At 41.4% G+C, this 27,900-nt stretch overlaps 2 protein-coding genes across 6 annotated transcripts in view; one reads left to right on the forward strand and one right to left on the reverse strand.

Moving 5' to 3' along the window:
* C7H10orf71 (chromosome 7 C10orf71 homolog) overlaps nt 1-27,900 on the reverse strand; it is a 128,264-nt gene that overhangs the window by 50,502 nt on the left and 49,862 nt on the right. For 2 of the 3 annotated variants that reach the window (XM_068950160.1, XM_068950157.1), the window contains exon 1: nt 3,226-3,833. The exons of the other annotated variant lie outside the window; for it this stretch is intronic. The gene's annotated coding sequence lies outside the window, so the exon portion shown is untranslated. Of the gene's footprint in view, nt 1-3,225; nt 3,834-27,900 lie in introns of those variants that run through there. 3 annotated transcript variants of the gene reach the window in all.
* TMEM273 (transmembrane protein 273) lies at nt 3,836-27,891 on the forward strand. Of its 3 annotated transcripts, XM_068950200.1 has the most exons (7): nt 3,836-3,971; nt 9,924-9,974; nt 10,803-10,913; nt 13,030-13,054; nt 14,587-14,730; nt 23,866-23,892; nt 25,083-27,891. In XM_068950200.1, exons 1-7 carry the CDS (start codon nt 3,917-3,919, stop codon nt 25,126-25,128), a joined length of 459 nt encoding a protein of 152 aa, XP_068806301.1. In that variant the 5' UTR covers nt 3,836-3,916; the 3' UTR covers nt 25,129-27,891. The 3 variants fall into 3 exon arrangements, with proteins under 3 accessions (XP_068806301.1, XP_068806303.1, XP_068806302.1); XM_068950202.1 differs by lacking the exon at nt 14,587-14,730; XM_068950201.1 differs by lacking the exons at nt 23,866-23,892; nt 25,083-27,891 and adding an exon at nt 20,282-23,859.

Below are 27,900 nucleotides of genomic sequence, written 5' to 3' on the forward strand. Positions count from 1 at the left end.
ATGCATTAATATCCATCAAATGGAGTGCATAAGCATTTCATCTTTTTCTTCCTACAGTGACTCCAAGCCTCACTTGGCCACACTCTGACGGCAGGCTTCGAGCCTGAGGCTCAGATCGGACAGCTGCTAATGGACGCAGGAAATAGCCCTTTGCATCAGATCAATGAACCATCTTACTCCATTTTCTGCCTGCAGTAGCCAACACAAGCCTCTCCAGAGGATGCTATCAATGGTTACCTGGAGCGGTCAATCACAGAATACTCTGACCAGCCTGGGAGTTTCTTTTTGATTTTTCACATTGGGATTGACACATATCCCATTGCATGGAAGTTTCCTCTGGTGTTCTCTTCAATTAGGTTGGACTTTCATTATTTAAAGAGCATTTTTTTGGCTGTTTTGTCTTACTGAAATTCTTCATTTCACAGCACTTGCTATGTCTCCCCTTTCAGTCTAGACATATTCTCTCTTTTATTCACGTTGTCTATGGCTCTGCTATGGTTCCTTATACTGTCTCCATGCTGAAAGTGAAAATTGGAATTTCCTCTCCTCTAACTCCTCTGTTTGTTACCATCCCTAAGTCCATGCTAGTAATTTTGCCCTTTAACGGAACCAGTCTCACACATGCAGATAGTCTTCATACAAGTAATTAATCCCAGAGAGAAAACAGGTACAACAATACAAGTAAAAGCTTTGGAGGATATACTCCTAAAGGTATAATACCTTTTAGACTTAAGTAGTATAAATCAGGAGGTCTCCACTGACATGAACTGCGTTACACCAGTTAAAACAAAAGGGGAACAAGCACTTGTACATCCAGTCTTTCAGAATCTTTTAAGAAGATCCCATTGCTGAACCCCCTCCAACTACCCCAGAACCTCACACAAATATAAGCTGCTGCACCAGTCTTTGCTTCGTCCCATTCTGGCCAGGCAGATTCCATTTTTTGCACATAGGGACAAATTGCACAGAGAAACAAAGTTTTCCAGACAGACAGATTTCTTTTGAACCTCAGATGGACGGGAAGAAGAGGCGCTTTAGTATACCTCTAATTACAGCCACCATGACGGTTCATATGTGCAGCGATAGAAATAACCATAAACCTACCTAATCATTACAGTAAAGCAAACAACTCCTCTCTGTATCGTCATACACAGGTACTGGAGTTGCTAATAAACCAGGAAGAGCACTGAGGCACCGGAGGAGCATCTTTCCTATCTCCACAGTTTCTTAAACAACTTTAGAGGCATATTTTTATTAAGTATATGCAAGCCAGATGATCTTAAACCTCAAAAAGAGTCTGTATAATAATTGTGTGCTCTTCTAATGCTCTCCAAAGACCTATTCAGAGTCCATTCTGAAAGACAATAATATATCAAGAACTTCTGCAAACTTCCTCCTAATGAACACATGCCAATTTGAGACCAAGAATTCTGGCCTCGGAGGACAAAATAACCACTGCTCTTAGTCTCTGGGTGTTTTGCTACTTTATTTCAGAGTGATTCAAAATCTAATTAAATTTCTAAACTCTAATGAAATTACAGAAGAAAAATCATTTAGGATTATATTATATACAATTACTCACAGCTGAAAATTACAGTTAGCCCCTTTCACCAGCATATGGTCTCCAGAGAAATCCTTGTTATTCATATAACATATAAATCTGACTACTGCCATTATTTACAGGTCAAAGGTAAAAGCAGAATTAATTAAACATATACATCCTGCCCAGTGGCCAGAGGGCGGGAAGAGGGTAATGGAGAAAAGGCCAATAATGATGACTGTGCTTGAAACCACATTTCCCAGTTTGGTCAAGAATCAGAATAAAACCTACTACAAAATAGGAGTTTATGAAGCCTGGCTTATTCTGATCAGTGCTCTTCCTCATTGATGGTATGCTGTGAATGAGCATAGTGAAGCATCCATAGTCAACAGTGCACAGTCAGCTAGCTGAGCTGCCTCAAGCATTTTGGGAAGAAGTAGTAACAGAACAAATCAGGCAGCTTTAGAGAGTTCAGCCAAATACTCAGATATTTAAATGCTTAGTTGCTTCTCTGACGCACGAGAACCCCCTGAGACCACAGAGCTGGGACTGGAAAAACAAGAGTTGACATTCATGTTATTCCTTCCATCAGAGGTTCTTAGGAACCTTGGAGCATGGGTTCATTTGCCTGTGAATCACATGAGATATGAAAGCACTGGGGTTTCTTATAGGAAGCCTAATATCTTTTCCCCTCATCTGGTCCAGAGATTTTTGTGTGTGTGTGTGTTTTCAATTCCAATATTGGAACAGTACAAGAGCAGCAACAAATTATACGCAGTTTTTATATATATACACACACACACACACTATATATATATATATAATATTGTATAGTATATATAGTATTTAATATATATATATTCACTAATTCACTATATATATATATATATAGTGGGTCAGAGCATCAACAAATACTTTGTCACATCTATCATATTCCATCAGTTCTACCTATGCTCCATATAGCAAAATGACCCTGGAATTAAGATCACTTTGGAGGGTTGATGAGTCATCTTTATTTGTATTTTAGTGCTCCAAGAGCCTTATTTGCATGATAACACCTTATCTTGCTTACTCCCCCCCAAAAAAGGAAAAAAATAGGACATAAAAATGTTCTCACGTATAGCTTGTCAGAGCAACTAAACTTTCGTGAACAGCTTGCTCTTCTGTAGCCATTTTTCAGTCAAGGTGGCCATACACATGCAGTCACCAAAACCCCTTAATATTTACAGTTGGTCCCATTTAAAACAGGCTTCTGGAAGGATGACTTTACAGTTCTAATTTACTCAACAAGACAGACATTTAATCCAGCCTTAAGACGCAGGATCCTTTGGAGACCAGACTGGTCATACATGCCCTTGCCAGCTGGAGGAGAAAGAAATACCCAAGAGTTTTTTCTCATAAAACTTCTCATTCAGGATGTGTGTAAGATTATTTTGACTGGAATATATAAGCATCTACATGAGATGAAGATACCAAGCAGCAAAGGGCTCTTTAGCTCAAGGAGGAAGGCGCATCAAGAGTCAACAAGTACACGTGAAACAGGGACCCTCCAGCCCATGCCCCTCCAGAGGCCTCTATTGCATAAGTGGGGCTCATCTTCTCAAGTTTACCATTCCCGATGGATGGATCTGAAATGATTTGGGAGGGAGGATTTCACTTAGGGGGAAGCACTAATATTTACTTACGTTTTGCTGTCATTCAATTTTGAAACATGTGAACCTGTTTGAAAGCGTGAATTTTCTTGAAGAACAGAAAAATATGTTTTTTGCTGTGGTCCAAACAATAAGCCCGACTCTTATCAGAAGCATCATTTGCCAGTAAGGGCCTGTTTTTTAAAAAAAGCTCCTACTAAGTCTGGGCATTTCTCTAAAGTAGAAGTTGGAAAATGTGGCTTTCTTTTCCAGGGACTGGCTTGCAATACTTTTGCCGCCCATGGCGAGTTTCTTCCAATGTCCTCCTGAAAGAACTAGTTGTGAAACGGAAGTGTTCAGCCAAGTACTCCTTCTTGTAATTCAGAAATGCCACTAGCATCTCTCCAGACATAGGAGGCTTCAGTAGAGACCAATTCACTACAGTAGGATGTTTTCAACTTTGTAAAAATAAACATTGGCATTTAAAGTTATATCAGAAAAAAAAAATAGCTGACTGTTGGCTGTCTGTCTCCACAGAACATTTTCAAGCAGGGAGTTTATTTCTACATTGAACTTAACTTAAACCCAAAAAAGGGAACTTCTGTTTGCAAAGCAAGTACTCAGGATGTGACTGTTGTTTCCTAACATAGCCACGTGACCTGGCCCCCCCTTTTTTTTTAAGATGCCGCAAAAGAGCTAAATCCAGAGAATTTCAGTGAAATCACTCAATTGCCAAAAGCTCAAAATGGTCTTGTTAACAAGCTGGATATCAGTCCTAACAACATTTCTTCTTCTCTTACGTAAGTGATCTATTTTATTGCTTTTCCATCCACTTTGAGAACTTACTTTTTTGATCTCCTGAGGTTGTGAGGTTATTTATTTCTCAGTCAGATTGCATGTATGTTGGTTTAAACTTTATTCTGAACACTGTTCCTTGAAGAAGGAACATTTGTTGAGACAGTGGGGTATTCTGCTGAGCTTTCTAGCTAGTATTTCTTAGCTTTAGTGCTAAAAGATCGGCTCTGTGCAGTCCAAAAGACACCATGAAGTTAAATACCTGCATCTTTACTGGCGAAATGGCAAAGGCTGCTGAGCATCCTGTTTGGCACTGCGTAGGAAACACTATTTTGGTACAGTATAACAGTATATGCTGACAGTATGTTCTGTGTGCGTACTATCTGCAAGTCACTTTTGGTCTCCATGGCTCTCGCCTAGAGGCTCCTGAGTCAGGCTGCTTCTAATGCTTCCCGTTAGCCCAAAGGAGGGCTTTCTCATCCGCACAACTTGCCTCTTACTTCATGGTTACTCACCTGCAGTTTGTGCAGGGAATAAGGGATGCACACAGACAGCAAGGGCCAGCGAGAGTCATATTAACATGGGGACTGAAGGGGAGAACAGACGTGGCAGCAGATACAAACACAGGATTTTACATCCCTTACTGTGGTCTCCGAGAGGTTATGTATGGGGGCAGGCACCCTCTGGTGGCAAGAACCTCATTTTTACCAAATGGACAACTGCCACACCACAATCTTTTCATGCAAAAACTCATAGAAAATCCTTGTCTATCTTTGGGGAATTGCACAAAGGCAGTTTGCCCCACCTTAGGCATGCAGACCAGCTGTTTCAGCTTGCATCTACTGGATATCTGCTCCTGCTTTGGCTTCTGCAAGCTGAACTTTCTGTAGGTCTACAGTAGTGCTCTCTCTTTGTCCTTCTCAAAGTCCACAGAGTAAAAGGACCCAAACAGGTCCTTGCCTTCCCTCTCACAGAGTACACATGGGAATTTGTCTCTCTTTCTCTCTCCTTCTGTTGCTACATCAAGTCCTCTGCACCTTTCCATAGGCACTTCCAACAGTCCGAAGGAGCGGAGACTGTTCCCTACACAGGACAGGGGCATGGGTAACCAGCTTCAGTTCTTACAGATGTGAAGAGAAAGTCAGTAACAATCGTGCCATATGTCCTCATTCTTGTTATTGCGTAGAGAATAAATCGCGCAAGTCCCATTAATGCAATAACATTTGCCCAGAGAAAAGGGATGGATGCAGACTCAAGAGCAGCAAGACATGTTCTACAGCAAAGGCATTTACAAAGGAAACAAGCAAACTGCACTAACATAGCCTATAAGTGTCACATGGAAAGGCGCAAGCAATGCCAAATCTATGGTCTTTCGACGGAAGGGAGCCTTGCAATCAATAGAGCTCAATAAATTCCTATCTCCATATGGGAGTGACTCCTATCCTCGTATATTACTACAGAGAAGGATTTCGCCTTTAATTTGACGACTAAGAAAGGACCCTATTTGCCTGGCTGCTAACACTGCCTATCTTACAAAATTTATGAATAGCTGGGGATTTTGCTGCACTAAAGAGCCAAAACAGCCTTTTCCTAATGATGGCTTTCAGGAATGGTTTCCAAAAGAATCATTTCCTCTAACCTCTTTATTGTCATTGGTGCTCCATATTCAACTCCGGAGTTGCTCAAATACTCACTGTCAGTCTTTTTTCACCTTGACATAGGGCTTTCCCAGATATTTGTTTCCTCATCCACCCATTTGCCGCCCCCAAGGCAAACGGCACAGAACCCCCGGCTGCTGCAATGGCACAAGACCTGCCACTGGCTGCTGTAACAAGAGGGCAGAGGGAGAAATCTGAGAAAATGAAGAAGGGGAAAAATATGTATTTTTACATATACTTTTATTTATATATATATATAAATACATATTTTATAGGCACGTATGTATGTAAGTACCAGATAGAAGTAGAAGGCAGAAGAAGAAAAGGGACAAGGTAAGTGCTGAGCACTGAGAAACACAAGGCACATGTTGTCACTGTTTACCTCTGTAGGTCAGGGCTAGGAATTGTTCACAACACTTATTAAATACAACGGGGGAAATGAGCTATTCCTGCTCCCTGCAGGATCCTACACCCAAAACGTACTCCATGCCACATTTCTCATTGTCATGACCCAAGGACGGGACCCTGCATTAACGCACTTACACAGCACAAACAGAGCAGGAGACTCCTCAGTGTAGCAGTTCCCAGTGCAGGGTACTTAGTTCAGAACCTATTTTCTGCATAACCCTACTCCATACACAGAGAGCCTGAAGAAAACTAGGGCTGCCCAGGGATTCTGATGTATTTATATACCTGTTGATCACCCACTCAGCTGATCCTGCCCTGGCAGAGGTAACCACACTGGCAGAGGATTGTGGTGGGCTGACAAAAGCAAATGCTTCCTCAGCTGTACACCTGGATCCAACATGCCTTGACAAAGCCTGGTTCCTCCTTGGATATGCTGTTATGGAAAATTTGCATTTACTCTTTCCCTGTTTTCTTCCTGACTCTAATGTGAGACCTGGCAGCTCATGTCTCTGCCAATGACACACACACACACCCAAAACATTTCCCAGGCCAGGGGGAGGCACCCCCTGGCATTAATAGCCCTTAATGGTGCTAACTGGCCTCACCTGGGGCCTCCCCAGCTGGAGCAGGGACTGATGGCCCCAGGCTGGGCTGAGGTGGGGCCTGGGGCTGGGCAGGATGGGGCCCAGGGCCACCAAGTCCTTCTGGGCCCTGACAAATTCACAGAAAAACTCACTGTGTAGGTGGAGGGCCCGAAGTCCTGTAACACTAACCGGACATATGAGGGTGCGGCCGCCATTCTCAGCCCTGCGTTCACCAGGCAGCCCGGTTCAGACATGTACCAAGGCTCCTTGTTACACCGCAACACATATAGTAAGGACAACACCATCCGTTTGTGTTACTGTGCAAACTGTGAGTTAACGCACGAGTCAAGCATATGGGAGAGGTGAGAAAGCACCATCAGTTGCCTCAGGACTGTTCAAAAATGATCCACAAGTCACTCAAATACCAGTATCGAATCCATCTGCAAAATTCTTTGACTCAGAAGCAAATATTCTCCAAGTTCAGAGAGTTTATTTAGGAGATAGGATTTATTCTAAACCCAGTATACAGAGAAGAGAGCCAGTCAGAAAGCTGGAAAGGGGGTAGGAGTGCTACAGAGCATTAGCCATCATTTCTAATGGCTCTGTGCTGGGATGTTTGTATATCTCCTCAGGAGATCTAAACTGAAGATGTGGTCTAGATTAAACAGTGATATGCGTGTCCTGTATTTGACCATGTTGATCCATTTCTTTCCACCTAAGGAGAAGCGAAAACAAACAGAAGCTGGCTATTCAACACACGCAGTCCTCAAAAGCAATCGGTATTTAAGCAGCATCCAGTAAATGGTATTAAACCTTAATTAAAACCATATTGAAACTATGAATTGAAAACATTCTCTCTAGTCCTGTGGGCTTTCAGAGATTTCCCTCCCTCCCTTTTTAAAAAGAAACTAGTAATTAAATCCCAATATATTAAACTGACCTACATAAAATATTCCATGTAAAATATTATTTCTGCCATAAAACACATAATCTGTCACTGGTTTAATTCCATTAGAAAGCATACATTAAGGTCTATGTATTATGATCATTAGGATAATAAAAGTAATACAATATCACTTTTATTATGTTTGAATTTAAAACATTCTTCATATGATCACAAAGAATAATTAAGGGGATGGAAGAAAGAGGATTTTTTAAAATTTATAATGAAATAAATTCCTAGACGATAGCTAAGAAATCATTTTTTAATCTGGAAAATCAGGAGCTATGGTTTCACATCCGCTATGTATGACTTTTTTATAATTTCCTTTTCTTGTAACTTTGATTTTGATCATATAGAGTAGTCAGCTTTTGGGAACATATCTGTGATTGGATTCCTTTCCCTATGCTCCAGATTCCCATCTCTGAGCGTCATGGAATGGAATACCTTTCTGCTTGTATGAAATATGTTTCCAGGCATTTTGATTATGAAGAAAGTTTGGGGAAAAAAAGACTTTCAGCTCAGAACTATAGCTCCCAAAATATATTTGGTTTAAAACTCATGATTTTTTAAAATTAGTCTCCAGATTTTTGGAGCTTGACTCATAATCTGTGAAAATTCAGGATTAGAAATGTAACTATGGCCAGGAAATAAAAACAAATCTGTTCTGAGCCACCCAAATTGTCAGACTTTTCTGACATAACAGCAGAAGGCTCAGACCCCGTGCTAAGTTTAAGAGAGATTTTCAGCATTTTGAAAATTAGATTCAAGATGTCTTTCTAAAAGGATACCCCAAAAAGGCTATTTTGTAGCTTTCAGGACTGAAATGATTATGCTTTATGTTTAAAAACAATTATGTTTCTAGCATTCACATTAATGGAAAAATAAGTGAAAACATAGCCCCTCAAAGCCTTAAGAAGACAGAATTATTTCTCAACAAGGAGTGGAGGAGACAGAGAAGAGGGGAGCTAGGAGGGACAAAACTTGACTTACAATGCCTGACAGCTCAGAATTGGGAAAAGTGGATACGTTCAAGGCCTTAAAATTCTGCCTGCATTTTAAACAGATAATACTCTTTCAAAGTTCCCCACCAGAGACTAAAAAGCATATGAAAAGAACAGAACAGCGCTCAGGGACGGACGGGTGCACAGCCGGCACAGTGACACAGGAGCAGATCACCCAGCTCCAGCCAAGATAGGTTTATTAGGCTCTTGTACTGCAAAAGCACAGCGTGGGCCTTTCAGCTTTGCACAACAAGAGCCCTAGTGCAGAGGGACAAATTCCACTCATGTCGATCCGCTGTCAGCCATGACACAGACTTGGACGTGGAAATTATTTCTCTGTTGTCAGCCCAGCAGTAGGTGTGGGAAAGAACTTCACGTTCTGCCTGAAGCATATGCAGGAGACAGCAATTTTGTAGCATGCTGTTTTAAAAAGTAGGGCCCATAGTGGAATTTGAAGCCATCTCATTCTCCGTGTACCTCATACAGCTACGCAAGTTACATCATTTGGAGCCAACTGAAAAGACTCTGATAAAAAGGTCTATGCCCATCACTGAAAAACATTTGAGTGTACATTTTTAGCAGTTTCCTACAATAAGCAAGCACCTCTAAACTTAAACTTGAATCTCCTATCTTTTTTGACTGCTTTTTTTGGTGTGGAAAATTTTGAATTGGTTTCCTTCAAAAAGTGTGTCAGCATTAATTGTTTGTTTCAAAGCCACTCCAATGTGAGAGTCTGCTCACTCCAAGCAGAGGGCAGCACAGCTCAGTAGCTTTGTGGGAAAGGGAAGGGCTGGGAGGGTGGCCTTTTGGTGAACAGGGACCTTGGCATAGGACTCTCAGAAAAGGTCTCTTCCAGCCCATAACTTCTTACTTGCAAGAGGAAAAGACTGCCAGCAATAAACTACTTTTTGAAGACTGCAATTACAGTACAGGCAGGATTAGGTCTCACGTTTTCTGGAGAGGGGTGCTAGGGTGTGCCATATCCTCTCAGCATATCTTACTAGCTTTACTGCATCTATAATCTTTTTCTTGGTTTATAGCAACTTTTCAGCTTCGGGTCTCTTGTATGCAGCTCCCAGGCTTGCAGTGGGGAAACTGTAGAATGGAAACACTACTATCACACCATAAAAATCATGTTTTCACAATTGTCCAAAAATTGGCATGCAGTGCACTCTTCCAGATTCCTAGGATTTCCTTATTAACTTTACTGATAACACTTCACTACTCCAGGGAGCCACAGATCTTTTTTAAGCTTTACCAGGATCAGCCATTCGCCTGGGAACAGTACACTCAGTTTTTAGACCAGGTAAATACAGGGCATTCTATGTGATATCCTAACCGGGCTGCAACATTTCCATTTCAGATTTTTGGAGAGCACAGGTCTATGCCTCTGGAAATTCAGAGGAGGAAATAGGTGAGTTCATGGAGAGATATTCACTTCTAGACAGGAAGAGACACTAGGGGCAAAGAAAACATAACAAAAATGAATGTACTTAGAATGGAATTTTATGTATAGAAGATTATTTGCCTGTTGTGTGTTTGCCTAATGTGGCAGAATCATGCCTTGTGAGTAGGAACTTTAAACGACTTTTGAGTAAATATAATGAGCATAGCGATGGCAGAGGCTGAAACCCCACAGACCTTGAACAGAGGCACCTTTCAGTCCGACAGCTGAAAGCGGACCCTGGGTTGCACATAGTGATGCAGAAATACAATATGGTTTATAAGTTACACTTAAAAATTCTCCTGCCTTCTCCCAGCAAAGACTTAAGGGCAGACTAGTCAGGCACAGCAGGATGGTGAGGACCAGGCTAGGAAGATGAAATTTTGCATATGTGGGTCTGGGAAGCAGGAAACAGGTTGGGAGGATAGAGAGTGGCAAGGGAAATCACTTCGGGGAATATGTAGAGCCCTTGCTCTGAAACTCGGCTGAGGCCTGTATGCACCAAGGGGTAATCCTACTTATGAACATGAAACTGCATTGAGCCCCATAACCACTGGTTCACAAGGCAGTTTCATGGTGTGCAGGGGATGGGAGACTGGTGTGGTATGTGAGGCTTCTCAGTTAGACAGTCTGGCTCTGCGTCAGCAGACCCGTCTGAAGATATGACCTCTCTTTTCAAAAAAGGAGGAGGGATCCATTTGAACCTTGGAATCTTGGTCTTATCACACCTAGAACACAAATAGCTATATTTACTATTTAATGGTGTATATTCACTAGTTTGTTTTCAATCTTTTTCAGATTTCACGTATGTTATCATAGGAGTTACTCTGGGAGCCTTTCTAGCAATTGCTTTTGTAGTAGTAATAATCTGTGTGATCAAAAAACAAATGCTTGACAATGTCTTTGGAGGTAAGAAAAACATTCTCCTGATTTCTGGTCCAGAGATCTAGACATCCTTGTGTTCTGATACAGCAGATTTGAGCTTCACTGCTAGGAAATTTGTACATGCTGCAGCTCTGGTTTTCATCTAGAGAACTGTTTTAAAAGCATCTGAGGTGCTGGAGTCCCTAGAACTGCAGATTCAAATTTTAATATAATCAGCTCAGCTCTTTAGCCTTACAAGAGAAATAGAATTCACTTTAGCTTACTGCTTGGGTATTCTTTTGAATAATTATTTTTTAAAACTTAAACTTTAAACTTCAGGATACGGTACTTAATGAAATTTCCATCAGAGTACATAGTGAAACTCCCTGTAACTTGTTAGTTGTGATTAGGTTCTCAGGTTGCCAGAGGAAAGCTAAAACAAAAAAAAGCTCTTTGATTTAACATCATAACTGGTGGGACCAACACCTACCTTTGCCTCTGGACCAGGGGTTTACAACCAACGGTTCTAGATTCAAACCCCAACTCTTAAAAGTGAAACTGAAAAATGTGCTTCATTTCAGTACAGAGGAGTTAGTGAGAGGCAGAATTTGTCCCAGGGACCTCCCCAGAGGTAGCATTGTTCAATGGTCCTACATCCTCTGCACAGAACTTCTCCCACCTGGCCGACTCCAATGCACTTTACAGAGCGCTGTAAAGCAAATACTGTGATGATTTCTTCCACTGCTGAATTACAACTATTCTCCTCGGAATGAGGAGTAACACAGTAACACTCAACTGCAGTCCAGAGCTAGAAATAAAAAGCATGCCAAATACAATAGCAGCAGATAGGGGTAAATGAGGAAACACAGTGTACTAACGCTTACTGAGGTTTGACCAGAATATCAGAATAAACTGTTCTTTTTTGCAAAAAGAGTCCTGAGACCTTTACTGAAATCAAATCCTTACAGCCTAGGTTTTGCTTTTTGAGAGAGGTCTGTACTTTTGGTAACACATGAAATTTGGATCATAAGGAAATAATAAAACAAAATGGAGCAGAGAGGCAGTATAATGAAATATGAGGGGAAATTATCCCTACTGAAAGAAAAGGGGCTATAATAGAAGAGAGAGTTTGGAGACTGAAAACATTACTCTCTGTATGGCATTTCCATGGTGAATTTTAAAAAGCTGCTTTGCAGCTCCAGTTGCATGCAAAGTGCCAATTCTGTGCAGTCTGACTTTAAAAACAAACAAATTTTCATAAATGTAGCCAGTTTCTACCACAAAAAATGTGACAGAAATTAAACAAAGAAAATGCAGTGAGGGAACCATGCAGACAGGGTGCTACAGCATAGGACTAGGAACTGTCTGGCCATCCACTGTCTCCAGACACATTTGCTTCTGTGACTAGATCTGCATTAATCTTCATGTGACAAATGACAGGTGATTTCCTAACATGCCAGAACTGTCTAACCCTACTAACTCAGCAATGCACCATGACACACAACTTCAATAGCAGTCACAGACTTTTGCTTAGGAAAAAGGAGAGTAGAGTGGTCTTAACCATTAAGGTTGGTGTGAACTAGACCACCTGAGCTCACCCGGTCCAGTACTGCTACTACTAGCTCAGCCTTTCTATCATGATCTGATTCCATGCTACTTGGAGTAAATGCAGTATCCTTTCAAAGGATAATTTTGTAACTTGAACTCCCCAAGTACTCCATGAAGATACCAATGACAATGTAATGCCACTTTCTGTAGGACAAGTGGCTGACGCTTTCTTTACTGGCACTGCACCACGATGCTAATAGGAGACTGCTTCCTCCTAATTCTCATTAAGCATCTGTCCTCATAGTTGTTCCTCATGACACTCTGGGGATGTACCACAAACAAACTCTAAATAGCCAAAATATTAACAAAGATATAATCTTGAAAAAAAATGATGTCAGATATTCCAGCTGGAAGAATTAAGAAAGGCTTTAGGAAGGTTGCATGGCACCACTGATATCAAAGAGTTGGGCCTCATAAAGCATGGCTGGATCTTTAGCCACTTTACCTACTGTAACTAAGTTCTCCTGGTTTCATCCTCACAACTTCTGAATAGGCTTATCACTGATCTGTTCCTGGTTTCTTAACTAACCACATTTTCCTATTCTCTCTTTAGAGTCAGATGGCAAAATGGATAGAAGGTAAGAGTCCTTGCTCCTGGTATTTCCCGAGGTGTAGTGGGACATACAAAACGTAATGTTTAATTGCTCTCTCTCTTTATGCATAATGTTTTACTCACAATTGTTATTTCCATGGTATATAAAATATATATAAGCTTCTGGAGGACCATGATACCTAGTGTATGTAGTGGAGCTGCATGGAAAAAAGAAATTCCATATAACAAAGGATCCTGACATTTCAGAATTAGGAAAGAAATCTCAGCAGACTGAGATTCTTTATGAAATGAAAATCCATTAAACACTTTTGATCTTGATTTTTTAGTTAGTGCCACATATTACAATAGCAAGCTCACAGAAAAAGCATTTTTGAGGGCTGCTAGCCAAAGGCTTTGTTTCAAAGGTGCTGAAGTTGGACATTCTTTGACATTGCCAGAACTTTTCAACATTTTCTCTAAAACAAAGTTTGACTAAATTGACACATTTAACTATACTGACACTTTAGCTTTCAACCAAAATGTGTAATTCAGGTCAAATGGCTTCATCAAAATTTTCCTAAATGCTGTAACTGGATCTCAGTTCTGGCAACTGCCTTCAACCAATCTTACAGAGCTAGGCCATGCATTGGTCATTCCTGCTGGAAGGGATGCATTTTTGCCCTTCACCTTCCTCCCTCCTACCCAGATATGGTGAGCTCCTCCTCCACAGGCACAAGAGACAGTGCTAGACTGCCTAGACAATTGCTGCTCCTCATCTCCTCTGAGGAGCAGGCAGTAGGGTGGAGATGTACAGAAGGGGTCTGCAAGTTGTCTTTTGGATTATGATAACCCACACGTATAGATACTTTTTGCTTTCCTGTAAGACATGTTATAAATGAGTAAAAAAATGCATGAACTAATCAGCATTCTCACGAACTGAAAGCAACACCTGTACCCAATAACCTGAGAAAAGGATCATGGCCTCTGCTGGGGAGGTGGATAGAAGCATTAATGGGCTTGTCCCTATCAGGACCATCCTTCACAGAGGCTAAACACATATAAACACTCAGATGAAGATCAAAACAAGAGCTCTCTACAGAGAACTCTCCCAGCCATGGAGCATCTGTCATTTTCCCAGGGAGACTGTTTCACAGCCTAACACAGCTAATTCTCACAAAATATTTTCTTTCTACTAACACATTGTTCAGTTTGTTCTCCTACGAGAAACTCAAATTTTCAACCTAAAATAAATCAGGACTTTCACGTGGCTAGGAGAAAGAAAAAACATATTTCTACAATGCCAGTAAACTGTTTCTGATGTATTAAGGATAATATAGACACAGAAAGGAAAAACAACAACAAAAAAGATCAAAACCAAAACAGAAAACTCAGAGATTAGAGTCCAGAGGGAAAAGGTCATAAAGGAAGAGACAAAGACAAGAAGAGACATACAAGAAAGTGGATTTATCATCTGCATTTCATCCAAGTTTACTGCTATGATCTATGAAACTGTCCCAGATTAGACTTTGCTTTTCTACCCACCTTGCTGTTTATTATGTATGATATTTTCCTTCACAGGCATTTTGAGCATCTATCATATCATCTTTTCTTCTTTCTGGAGGAAGTGGCTGACTTTGTCATGGTAGCGAAATTTAACATCTTTAATGACGACCTGACCTTTTTGATGATGAGGTGTTCTAATCTACAAGCATTTGCTATAAGGTAGAGAGAAGTCCCCAGTTTCACATTAAAATTCTGGTCTAAAGGCTGGAAACATCACACAACGCACAAACTCTTTCACTCAGAACCACCACCACAGAGCAAGGAGAGAAGCTGCAATCCCACAATGTTTTAGGGCAAAATAATGTATGCTAAAGATTTTTTTTTTCTATTAAGTGGAAGACAACTGGAAATCCAACATCTCTTCTTTAATCAGTTGTACTTTTCAATTCTACTGTGGCAGTGAGTAGTTTACTGACAAATCTTTGTTCTTGTTTACCTCAAGACATCTCCGTATTATCTCCTTGGTGAATCATTAAGGGATTCTGTAGTACAGATGCTAATCTGAGGAAACAATATAGCCTTGTACTGATTTTGAGGAAAAACGACACTGACAGTAGAAATATTACCAGGCCCATAGAAAATGAATTTAAAAATGCGGCTATATCTTAATCCATAGTAGGTTGGTTTGTAGTAAAAAAAAAAGAACTGAATATGTGATCTAATCTTTAGTAACCAAAAAATATACGGCCAATTCCTATGGGCTGCTATAATGATGGAATGGTTTAACCTTGATAAAGCAACACCATAGATGATGCAAACATGTTAATTAGGATCTCAGAACTTACAAAGAGGGTATGATGGGGAAGGTTAATGGTAATACTGACTATGAAGTTATGAAGTGCAGATATCCTTGAGATAGCATCAATTTTAGCACGGAAGTACATATAGCGTACTGTTTTATAAACAGCAACACTGTTCCACATTTCAGAACTAGCTTAACTGTTTTTGCACCATCATTCATCTGTTCTGCAACCCAAGCAACCAACTCACAGAAAATCAAGGGGAGCTAAAGCATGCAGGATCCCAGGTAGTATTTGCTCTTTTCTCCTAGTCTTCCTCAGAGCAGGACCTTTCCATATAGTAACATTTGTGTTGTCGTTATCCTGGCCTTTACCCGACTGCAGTATCTTAAAGGTAGGAACTGGACCTTTATAGTACAGGTAATAGTTGGAGTATATGGGAGTTTTCCATGGGACTCTCAGCAATCCCGGCATCTCCTCTTTGTAGGACTAAACTTGACACAAGGATATGGTTGTATATGCTATGTTTTGGATACCAACAGTGTTAATCTAACTTGTTGAGGATGTCTGTACATCTCTCAAAGGAGATGCATGGGAAGTAGCTCCTCTTCTAAAAAAAAAAAAAATCAAACAAAAAAATCTCCAAACCAAAACCACTAATTCCCTGAAAACAGCACTGAAGTATTAATTGTACTGAGCATTACAAGTGCTGCAGTATTACAAGTACTAAGGAGTCTCCTTAAGAACATCCAAGCTGCATGTTCATTTTTGTCTGATTTATTTTTTCCCATAGGCCAAGGGAATAGTTTCCCATTTATTGAAGTCACTGGAGAGACATGATAATTAGGTCTAAACCAATTTTAACTACTCGCTTCCATTCATAGCATTTTTAGGCCAGAGGCTAGTCCTGGAAAACCCGTTGATGAAGCGAAGCCCACCATCTGAAATTACCTAGTTTGAGACTTACACCAGCCAATCATACACGCAAATGAATACCTGAATCCTTCAGTGATATCTAATAATCAAAATATTACCATTTTAGGACTGGAGAGGAGAACTGGCATATCATCTGCAGATGATTTTCTGCCTGACTAGTGATAATTACTAGTGTTTGTTCAGAAGAAAAGCTTAATCCAACTGATAAAGCACTCAATGAGTTCATGTTCAGCCAGATTTCGCTTTAAATTCCACCCGGTAATTCCCTAGCTGGGACATACGCCGAGTGGGTGTCACCCAGCACAGCACCATCGCTTTCTGTGGAGTCACACAGACTCATACAAGTGGAAGGCCTTGATGCAGACAATCTTCACTTACCTTAGAATCCTGATCAGCTGATACTGAACCTAACCAGGATATGGTAAGATCATGTTTACACTTAAACGAGGAAGCATTTTGATCAGTCTCCGCCTTGATGGTTCCCAAAATACTTGAAAGAAGAGAAGTGTTTCTAGCCCCACATGACATTAGCAGCTCATTGTGAAGTAATTAACAGCATTTCCCGTTTTATTTACTCAGCTATATAACGTTATGATTTAAATAATCAGTTCATAATGGGATGCCCTTAAACTCAATGGGGTATTTACTAATACTTGAGAAGAGTAAGAGATTTGAGGCAGGCTGCTGTCAGCTAACAAAACAGTAATTTAGATGTCAACTGACAATTATTTAATGTCCTTTTTTTTAATTAATAGCTCATGTCAGTTTCAAATGCCATCTTGGCGTAAGCTTGGTAAATTATAATGCCTAAATTTCATGCAAGTTTAATGTATTAATAAAAATGTCTGGGCACATTTAATGTTAGCAATATTTTGAGTTAACTACATGCATGGCAGCCAGATTTATTTTGACAGAAGGAGACAAAGAAAGAGGCATACGGAGGCAAGGGGAAGGATGGAGAGACAGGGACATAGAAGTTTACTAAAAAGAAAAGGTACATATTTTAAACCTGCTGCAATAGCAAAAAGGAATCTATAGCCTGAAAACATCTTGAGCAACAACAAATTACAAAGCTGCCCATGCAGCTCACTGGGTTCCACAGTCACCCATGTAAATCACTCAGCATGAGATCAGGTTTTAAATGCAATGCACAAGTCATTTTGATATTTGAGGGAGAAGAGAAGGAGCTTAGGAGCTGCACAGCCCAGGTGCCAAGCATATCAATGATTGTCTTTTGCTAGCCAGAGTAGCATCTAGATAGTCTCTTGTGTTTTTCCACTAGACTTCTTCCAAGGGACTGACTTCTCTTTCCTTTGCTAGGCTCTGCTGGTGAAACACAGAGTATTCTTGTGAATCAGAGCCTCTTTAGACAAACAGAGGAGGGCTTGGAACTAATTTAAGAGCATCTTTTATGCTTTTTTTCTGCATGGAATCACAACTGCTCAGCTGCATGTCACGGTCCTTGCACCGTTCTCAGCTAATGGAGAACTTCCCTTGGGTTGGAGCAGGCTGTGCCTTTTGGCAGGAAATGCTTTCTTTTTTCCTCATTCTGACCACGGAATATCTGTGCGTTCCAAGCATGAGCAACGCACTGAGCTTGTAACAGCAAATATTTGTAACCAAGGGTAATGCCAGCGGGTAGGTTCTAGCCTGTAACATACTTCTTAAAATACTATAACTGAAAGCAGCTTCCATGGAAGGCAAGTCTCCTTTCTCCCTATGCCCCCATGAAACAGACACAAGAGATCACTCATCAGCAACATATTATATAACGCTGCACATGATGACATTGTGAACTCCCATGTGCGCAAGGGTGCACCAAGAACATGCAGTGACTTCTGGTGTGCTGCCCACAGCCACTGGCATCTCCAGCACAGAGGTATTTCCCTGGGAGATCAGGTCCAGAATGGCACCCTTCATTTTAGCCAGCTCAGTTCCACCTCAGTGGATGGTGCATGCAGTAATGGGCCTGCTGTTCTCTTCCCCGAGCCTCCCTGTTTAACAAAAGCAAATGACAACTGCAGCGTGCAACAGCCATTCTGCATAAATTGACTGGGACTCTCAAGCTACCAGCAAACTGCAAAGGGCCTTCAGCTGAACTAAGTCTGGGAACCCGTGTGAAACGATAACCTTTGAGGCTGAGACAGAGTTCAAAGTCATGGCTCATTTCTTCCACCTAACCTCCCCCTCAGAAGCCAAGGAGAAACAGTCATCTCATTCTGAAAGCCTCCAGTCTCCACGTTGTCTAACTCCAAAAATAGCACTATATATTAAATAGGAGGTGAAATCATCCACTTGGAAAATATAAACATCAGAGATGGATGACACTGCAAAGCCTAGGTTTCGACAAACAAGCGCAAGCTTAAATGTTGAGCTGCAGTTTCTTCCAAGTAGCAGAGCTGCCTCAGGCTACATATCTGAGCCAAGGACCTTTCTCCTAGCATTCGGCCTTGCCTGGGTCTATACCCAGCTGCACTGACAGGTAGAGATAATGAACATAACAGGATCTGATCTAACAATCTCAGAGCCTTCAAAGCAGGTTTAGAGTGAGGCAGAAAGAATACCCTCCCATTTTGGAGAGGAAAGCAGTTCTTAGTTTTGTTTTGATCTACATAACCCAAACTGGTTTATAATACTGTGAGCTTCAGAACGCACCAGCTGCCAAACAGGAAGCCAATCAAGTAGGCATAAGTCATATCACTGATATTATTAGCTGCAAATGAGAGATACAGCTTTTCTAATCAGTGGAGTTTGAACGCTCAAATAAATTTAAGTGGAGACCTAGTTTTGATACTAGGGTACCTGAGAGAGTCACAGGGGGAGTTCTTTGGAAAGTAGGACCAATATTCATGAATTCAAATCCATAAGTAAATACTCATTTAAATAAAAGAGACCTTGTCCTTAGCTGACTCTGTCATAGGAAGAGTAGTGCACAAGGAATAAGGATCAGGATTTACAATGCAGTCTGTGCGGGACACAGGGCTTTGAAATGCATCACATTGACTCAGATATTGCAGAAACTATTCTCATGTAGCATTATACGTTCCCTCTGCACCCAGTGAGGGATACTGTCTCAGCCACTCTACTCTCCATTGAAATCATATCTACTTAAGATGCAAACACATACCACTGCTGTACTATAGGCAAGTTCACAGGCAAAAGTACTTGAAATATCAGGATGTCAAAAATACATCTGCAAAATAAATCTCTTTTTATCCAATTCCTAATCAGAATAACTAAGATATCTTCTCCACAGAAGACTGTTGTACAAAGGGAGCCAGAAACAGTGACTGGTATTGGTTATTCTAAGCCATGCTCTTCCAGATTCACGGAGCTGGCCAAACTGAGTTTCAGTTCTGTGGCTCCTCCGAGCAGGAGCTGTGACCAGTCCAAAGCAACCTTCTTACATACCTTCTTAAAGCATCTGAAAACAGCAGAATTGCAGCATCAAAGGGGAAAAGATTAGCAGTAACCTACACGTATGCCTGTTCTCTCTGACGTTTTAGCAAGCCACAGTAATCTAGGCAGGCCTAACTTCCTCAGGGACACTGAGTGCACCTGTCTTTGTTTTCCTAGAAAAAAAACCTTTCTTTGTCTCCTTTCCCAGGAATACTCTTTTTAAAAAAACTGTGATAGTCAATGACTTTTTCTAGGATCTGGAGAAAATCAGTCATTAGGTTCACCAGAATGTTTGACACCTCTGGAGTCAAAGATTGTAACGTTTTCCTTGAACATCCCTCAGCTATATCCTGAATCATTTATCATGAGCTTTTCTTTTACTTGCCACTCATTTTTCTCCCTTTACAAAGAACCCTTCACAAGGTCTTTCATTCTGCAAGTAACATACTCCACAAACACCCCAATCAACAGGTCAACATACAGTTTTCCTAACTTATTACAGGTTTACAAATAAGGGAAAGCAAAGCCGGCAAAGACACTTAGCCGCTACACTCTAAATAAGCACTGCAGAGAAGGCCTCTGCTTTGCCAGACCAATCAAAAATGTTTTTTCTGTGGCCTGCTTTGACCACATAGGTCCCCCTCTCCTTGGCACCATGACCAAACATCAGCAATAAACAGCTATCGGGGGAGTGGAAGTGGAAGATAACTTGGAGAGCTGCTGAACGCTTAGGCAGAAGCACCAGGGTTTGCACTTCGCTAAGGAGCAGGTACAGCCTGCACGAGGTGACTCCATCCTCCTGACGAGACACCGGAGCAGGCCTGATTCCTCGCTGAACACTGTAGGGATTGGTGGGTGGCTGACAGACAGCAGGCTGTAATCACTGCAGCCACGGTTTGGTAATACAGGTTTTCTCAGTATGCATCCTGGAAACAAGGTTCAATGACAAATCTTTAAAAGCTACCCAAATGCCCTGTGTATGAACAGTCAGAGATGGTCTAAAGGATTCCACATGCATTTGTGTAAATGTAAAGAAATGAGCAAATGCCCTCAGAAATGGCTGTCTCAAATCCCTGCACTGATACATTTGCAGAAACAAAGTGTAAATATTCATTCTGTGTTGAGGCAATAACCACCCACGGACAGAGCAATAAACTGACTTTTCTACCTGGCTCTGTCACTGTCCTGTCTAGCAGAACTTGTTCTTCTGAAAGACCTTCAACATGTTACTTTGTCTCAGGTTACCCTTTTGGTAAAATGAAATTAATCTTTATATAATACACTCAAAACCAAAGACACTAAGCTTTGCACTGCGCTGGGAATACAGCCCTTTAAAAAGCAGCAACACACACACACACACACACACACACACACACACACACACACACACACACACAGAGGCAGTTTTATATATATACATACATATATATTGGCTAGACTTCTAGGGTGAGAGTAATTCATTACACCCCTTTCCAGGATACAGCATACTTCACTCATGCTAGCTACCAGCCTGAAGGGCAGAGCCACACTTCTGGCTATTTTTGCTCCTGCCTGGCCACTCTCCACATGCTCTGGGAAAGCATCTGGCCCAGGATTCCTCTGTGCTCTGGAGAGCTGGGGCTGACTTTGCAGTTGACCTTTTCACAGCTGCCAAACGGAGAGGAATCCTTATTCCTTCCTACTCCTCTGCACAACTGCTTGAGGCTAGTCTTGAATAGCTCTAAATCATTTGATTGTGAGAGTTGGTCCCAGACTGCTGAGTCAGGAGAATGCATTCGTGGCAATATCCAGACACCTGTTGGAGGCAATTCCTTCCACAGCCATCCTGGTCTCTGCTGGCAGTCATGCTGGTGCCACTGATTCCAGCAATAACTGAGTAACCCTACCTTTTCCTGGAGCTGCTGCAAAACAGAAATGCTTCTGAACACTATCTACCCACTTTGCTCCTGCTGAGAGATGCACAGGGGAACTTTGATACTAAATGCCACCGAGTAGGTAGCCTCCTGCCCTCAAAGAGTTCCCGTTTGCTGTTCAGATCCAGCAGCTTCATGCTGACTTGTGCTGGTCAGGAGAAAAGAGAGGTGACAACATGGGATTACCTAGGAATGAAAGTGCTATCACCACTAAAAGATAAATAACTTTAAAACAAAACAAGGCATCCTGAAGCAAGAGGCTCAGAGTGCCACAGGTCTTAACCAGAAAGAAGCGCCACCAAATCAGAGCTCCTGTCTGTGAGTCTAGCTCACAGAATTTCCTGCAGCCCATTTTAGTTTCTGGATAAGTTCACACTAAACAAATGAAAAAGGGAATCTTTAATTTCAGATTCACTCTGGAGCTTTTTCCAGTGACGTCTCAGAACTGAGGATTATTTATAAACCCTCTTTTCAGGTCATGTATATACTCTATCAGACCATTTTCTTTCAATTCTATGGTCTCTTACTTTCCAAGATTTATGCTCTGAAATATCTGTACCAGGTATCAGCAAAGCTAAGTTATTCTTTCTTCTGACTGTTGCTAATAACCAGCCACCTCCACATTCCACCTGGTAGGTACGCTTTACAGCCTAGTGTCATAGAGCAAATAGCAAGCTAAAATAAATGAGCAAGTATCATAGAAAGCAATGCTGACTTTTAGCCCATGGGCTGAAAAAGCTTGGGACTCCCTAAACTATTTCTAAGGGTTTATAGAAGTTAATGAGCTTAAAAGCTCTCGATATGGGTGTAAATTGAGTTTAAAGCCACTTTACAGAGCCCCACAGTTTACATGAAAAATTTGTAAGGACTTGTATATAGAAAAAGACTGAAAACCACTGGCTGAAAAGTAAAGGTTTTTTTTTGTTGTTGTTGTTGTTAAAAAAAAAAAAACCCGACACACTGCCAAATCTGCAGTCATAGAAATGCTTGTGCTGGCACAGGAAAGGAGGAGGGGGCTGGGAGCTGGAGAGAAGGGGAGGAGTATATATTGCCACCTCTTTAGGTGCCAATGCTGCTTTTAAAGTGTCTGTAAACGAGCACCTTTGGGTGAGCTTTCACCTCTACCTGCAGGAGAGCTAAGTGTGAACACTCCTAAGGATGGTACCACCCCCAGACCCAGTCCTGCTCTGTCCTGTCCCACCTGGAGCCTTCCCCTTCCTCCCAGCCCAGCCGCATGTTCTCATCAGGCAGCCACACAGCTCCATGGCCGTGGTAAATGGCCCTGCTGAAAATCTCCATGGTAAAGAAGATTTTTAGGGAAATCAGGCTATTTGAGAGCAGCTAGCACAAGGGAAGTGGTGACGTTTTACAGTCAAGATGGTGGGGAAGGCTGAACCATCCTCTTCCACAGTGGCTGGCACTGTAAACTGTGGAAGAGGAGCCTGAAAACATGAGCAAGAAAGCACCTGTATTTAAGTGACTTACATGATTACATTGGGCCGCATGGAAGAGAGCATCAGCCTCCAGAATAGTCTATTTTACTCCTGTGTCTGCACAGAATTAGAGTTACTTAGGATCAGGCCAGAGGCACACAGGCGCTTGGCAGGGCAGCCACACTGAGAGACAGCAGATCTCTGCCACTTCCTCCTGCCCCAGTACAGGCAGGGGAAGGTGTCAAGTGAGCGTCCTTGAACCTGCTACGTTGCTAGCTCAAATCAGCTTGTGCTGGCCTTGTTCTTTCTTCCGAACTCATTTGGCAGTGGACTGCATGTCCAGTTTAAACTAGAAAGGTGGGAGAATCAGGTCTTAACTGTTTCTTAAGGACGCTAATGGTTACTGCAGTGAATTTCATATTAACAGAAAATTTCAGTATAGCTTTCAAAAAAACACACGACAAATTTTCTCTCAGAGAAGGAAATAAGATTGAGGCAAATACAAGAAACATGTCCCTGCTTGCCAAATCTCCTAAGAGTTCTCTTTTTAGCAAAGTCATCAGAAAACACTTCAGTAGTATCGAAGGAAGGGGACTACGATGAATACAAATTCCCAGTTGAGTCATGAGATCTAATATTAAACAAGTTGAAGGCTGAAAGGCACAGAAAGGTCTTACTTCCAGGCACTGACACTAGATGGAGTAAAATTGAATAGAAGATTCAAGAGCAGTGAAGAAAAGAAAGGAAGAAAAGAAAGAAAGAAAGAAAAGTTCCTGTATTTTGCCAGCTCCTAACCTGATGATGTTGTGAATGTTCATTTTTGATTACTGCTCCTAAAGTCATAATTAATGTCTCACTCTCTATACTTTGCAGGTCAAATATGGGATCAAGTCAGAACAGGTATGTTCCAGAGAAAGGGTGAGTCTGGTGGAGCAGGAAGGGTGGAGTGACAGTAGGAGGTAGACACACAGAGTTGGAGAGTATTTGCAAAACCACATTGACCAGAATAACACAGAGAGGCAAACAGAAAATTCGCCCAGCAATAAGGGCTGTGGGGTTACCCGAGTTCCTAACAGGGTAGGTGCCCAGAGCACCCAGATCTGCCTGCAGCTATGCCACAGACACTCCACATGGCCTGAGGTAAGTCATTTAATAGCCTTGTCCTCCTGATTCCCAGCTGTAAACCTGGAATAAGGTAACTTAAGGCCCAGGCATATTGCAAGGCTCTCTGCTTTATGGCTTGGCTGTACTGCAAGGCCACTACCCCCACATTAGTGGCTGCTCCAAGGAGTAACCTTGCAGCCACGGGATGGATCGAGGAGCTGCTGAGCTGCTCCCTCCCTGTGTGTCAGGGCGATACCAGGGGAGCAGAGGAAACGGTGATGCGTCCTGAGTCTGTAACACTGCTGTAGGATACAAAGACCCCTCTAGAGGTGTTTCTCTCCACTGATTACTGAGGAATCCTAGATAAAATCTAGGAATCTACATTTTAGACAGCTAAGTTCGAAGAGACGAATCCCTTCGTACTTCTAAAGCATTCTAGAAACGTTAACTAACCTTCACAATCTTCAGAGGAAAGCAGATCAGCTAGTACTGTCACCTGCTGGCTACTGGAGAAAAGGAAACCCAGAGGCAAAACCATACAGCAAAGCCACACATCGAGGCAGCTTCAAAGAGGCGGTCAGGCCACATGACTTCCCATTTTCTGCCTCTGCACTGTAAGCAGTCCTCCGAGCAGGATGCTGCCTTAAAACGCACTCACTGCTCACTGCAGGTGGATTCCTACATGGTAGTGAAGAGGGCAGCTGGAAGTCACCACAGCCAGAATCATACTTTTGTTCTGTTAGTTCACTTAGGAAAAACAAATACTCCAAAGATACAAAGAAACATGTAGGAAAAAAAGTTAAGCAAAAGGAACTTCATGAACGTAACTACAGCAGCTCCAATAACAATTTTGTAGATTCCCTGTGATTTTTATCTCTCTGTCTCCTAATTCTACTTTTACAATGATGCTATAGATCATTCCAGGTTAAAAAAAAAAAGCCAGAAGTTACTGTTAACTTGCAATGTTTTTTCTTTTTTCTTTTCAGAGAAGATGTCAACATATCAGGGCAAAAAAGTACAAATGATCAATAATCCTTTTGCAATCGACAGCTACCTGGTCTGAGGATCAATGGAAATCTCTTGTCCACAGGCAGGAATCTCACCAATAACAATTCCTTTGCTTGTTCTGTAATTGAAAGACTGACTGATTACAGGAAGAGTTTATAGTGTATGCTAACTTCAGTCAACTGCACACAAAAAGCCTGCAATCCTCAATACCATGTATAGGAACAAAATGTATGAGGGAAATAGAAAAGACGAGCTCTGCTCATTAATAGGCTCTGTTCAGCCTGGGATAAGTGTATGATTGATTTATAAAATCAATTAAATCCAGAGTAATCAAGAAGCTAGCAGCATATTTCAGCAGCAGAATTCAAAGCCAAACTTATATTTCCTGTAAGGCAAATAATGAATGAAGAGACTCAGAAAATCAGTTATTTGAGGTCAAGCAAAACAAGATTTCTCAAGTTTTTCAGGAAAAATGTTTTGTGTTGATCTAAAAATATTTCATTCACGCTAAAGTGATATCTCTTCTTAGCTTTAGAATTTGCTTCTTTTGTTTAACTTTAGCCTGTGATGCTAATTTCAGTCATTTTAAATGACCTAGGGTAATTTAAAATGAAAAACACTGCTTTGAAATGAAGTTTTAATGTCTTAGTTTTAGAACCTTGAAATCAAAATAGTTTTGTATACCCAAAATAAAGAGTTTCTGGACATCTGAAATGAAACGTTTCATCTGGATGATCTCCAGAGGTCCCTTCCAACCTCAACCCTTCTGTGATTCTGTGATCTCAATGTCCTACAAACAAGCTAAGCTGACATTTCCAAAATCCTCCTATCCCTATTTTTAATATAAACAATTCACAGAATCACAGAATCGTTTAGGTTGGAAGGGACCTCTGCAGATCATCTAGTCCAACCTCCCTGCTCAAGCAGGGACCTCTAGAGCATATTGCCCAGGATCACATCCAGATGGGTTTTGAATATCTCCAGGGAAGGAGACTCCACTACCTCTCTGGGCAACCTGTTCCAATGCTCTGTCACCCTCACAGTGAAGAAGTTTTTCCTCAGGTTCAGATGGAACTTCCTGTGGTTCAGTTTGTGCCCGTTGCCTCTTGTCCTGTTGCTGGGCACCACAGAGAGGAGGCTGGCCTCATCCTCTTGACACTCCCCCTTCAGATACTTGTACACGTTGATGAGATCCCCTCTCAATCTTCTCTTCTCCAGGCTGAACAGGCCCAGCTCTTGCAGTCTTTCTTCATAGGAGAGGTGCTCCAGTCCTCTAATCATCTTTGTAGCCCTAATTCACTAAATTTGATCAGAATGTGTGACTAAATTAAGTCTCCCACCTCCTCCATTCCTGTTTTAGCTTTGTATATTGTTGAATTTGTTTTCATCAAAATTGCTTTGTCTCATTCCAATTTCAAGCCTCTTTCTTACAGCAGGAGTGACAAGAAGAAAAACGATAGCTTTGTCTCAGAATATTTCAAATAGCTTAAATAATTTTAAATTGATTAAATCCATGTTATTTTGTAAACACACCCCAACTTTTACAAAAAGGCTATGGTTTTAGTCTCAGTTAAGAAAATAATTCTACAGATGCAGATTCTTCTTATTCTGTTTGTCCTAAGCCACTTTTTTCAAAAGTTCGGCAATTCACATAAATGCTTTATCATAACAGATATTATCAGCACAAGGTTCAAGAAAAGCAGTACATTTTTTATATTTCAAACCAGGTTTTACTTTCAGCTCCTAAAGACATGGCAGCACACGTCCGCTGTGGGTGCCCTGGGAGCACAGCTGGCACGAATTCCCCGCTGAGCGGCCTCTGCTGTTCTCACTGCTATTCTCAGGAAACCCAGCAGGAACCAGAGGCTTGAAAGACTCAGGTAGTCGGCTTGCACAAAATTAAATAATGTCACAATATCATACGGGCATAGCTGCAATACCATAGCATTGCAGGATGACTCCAAATGGGACATGCTATTTTATTGAATCTCTAGCCAGATCTGAAGACAAGACCAGGAACTGCAAATAAACCTAAACTTTTAGCTCAAGCCGATATCTGTGGGCATGTGGATTTTTTAATCTGTCATCCAGCATCTGTTCCTTGACCAAACCTGTGAGTCAGTTTCTGCTCAGTTACACCAGTCTCAAGTCAAAATAAATTTTTTCCAGTTCTTTGCCACTGTAATATAGCAGAAGTTATTCAACTTAAAAAAAAAAAAAAAGTGAATGCTAAACTGAAGTCCAACCTGGAAGCTGTGTGGCTTAACAAGAAATAATTTGTAAGAAATGTGGAAACCCAGCCCCCACGGAGTAACTTTCAGACTGTGACCAGCCGCAGTTAGCCCTGCCTGCTCGAGGCAGAGCTGATGTGCTGAGCCAGGGGCTCCGGCTCAGCGCACCGTCACATCGTAAGAGCAGACATCTCAAGATTTTGTTTCCATGAAGCATAAGCTACTGTACTAACCTGCTACTGTAACTGAAAGGGTTTTTTCTTTTTTCTGAGCTTGGCAAACCAGGTAATTTTCCAAATGTGAAAAGGAAGGTATATTATTTATTGGGATTATAATTTTCCCTCATATTTTAGACAATAAACTGTGAAGTTTATTTCACAGAAAAGTGATATATGGGAATAATTTGCCTGTATTCCCTAGGTGTCTGTTACCCAGTTCAGTAGCACTGCAGTTCATTAGCAGCATTTGCTAACAGATAAACTAAAGCTGTAATGTGATACTTGTAAGTAATTGTGTATGTGTACATGTGTAAGTGAATAAACCATCTTGTAAGGTATCTGTTAAT

This window comes from Struthio camelus, chromosome 7 (assembly GCF_040807025.1).
Source record: "Struthio camelus isolate bStrCam1 chromosome 7, bStrCam1.hap1, whole genome shotgun sequence".
NCBI classification, from domain to species: domain Eukaryota; kingdom Metazoa; phylum Chordata; class Aves; order Struthioniformes; family Struthionidae; genus Struthio; species Struthio camelus.

What these genes read in the sequence shown, in the direction of transcription:
- TMEM273 (XM_068950200.1), top strand. Translation starts at nt 3,917, where the DNA reads ATGGTCTTGTTAACAAGCTGGATATCAGTCCTAACAACATTTCTTCTT. An exon ending in GCTTGACAATGTCTTTGGAG is followed by an intron (nt 10,914 to 13,029) that starts GTAAGAAAAACA and finishes TTCTCTCTTTAG; the next exon opens with AGTCAGATGGCAAAATGGAT. An exon ending in CTACAAGCATTTGCTATAAG is followed by an intron (nt 14,731 to 23,865) that starts GTAGAGAGAAGT and finishes TATACTTTGCAG; the next exon opens with GTCAAATATGGGATCAAGTC.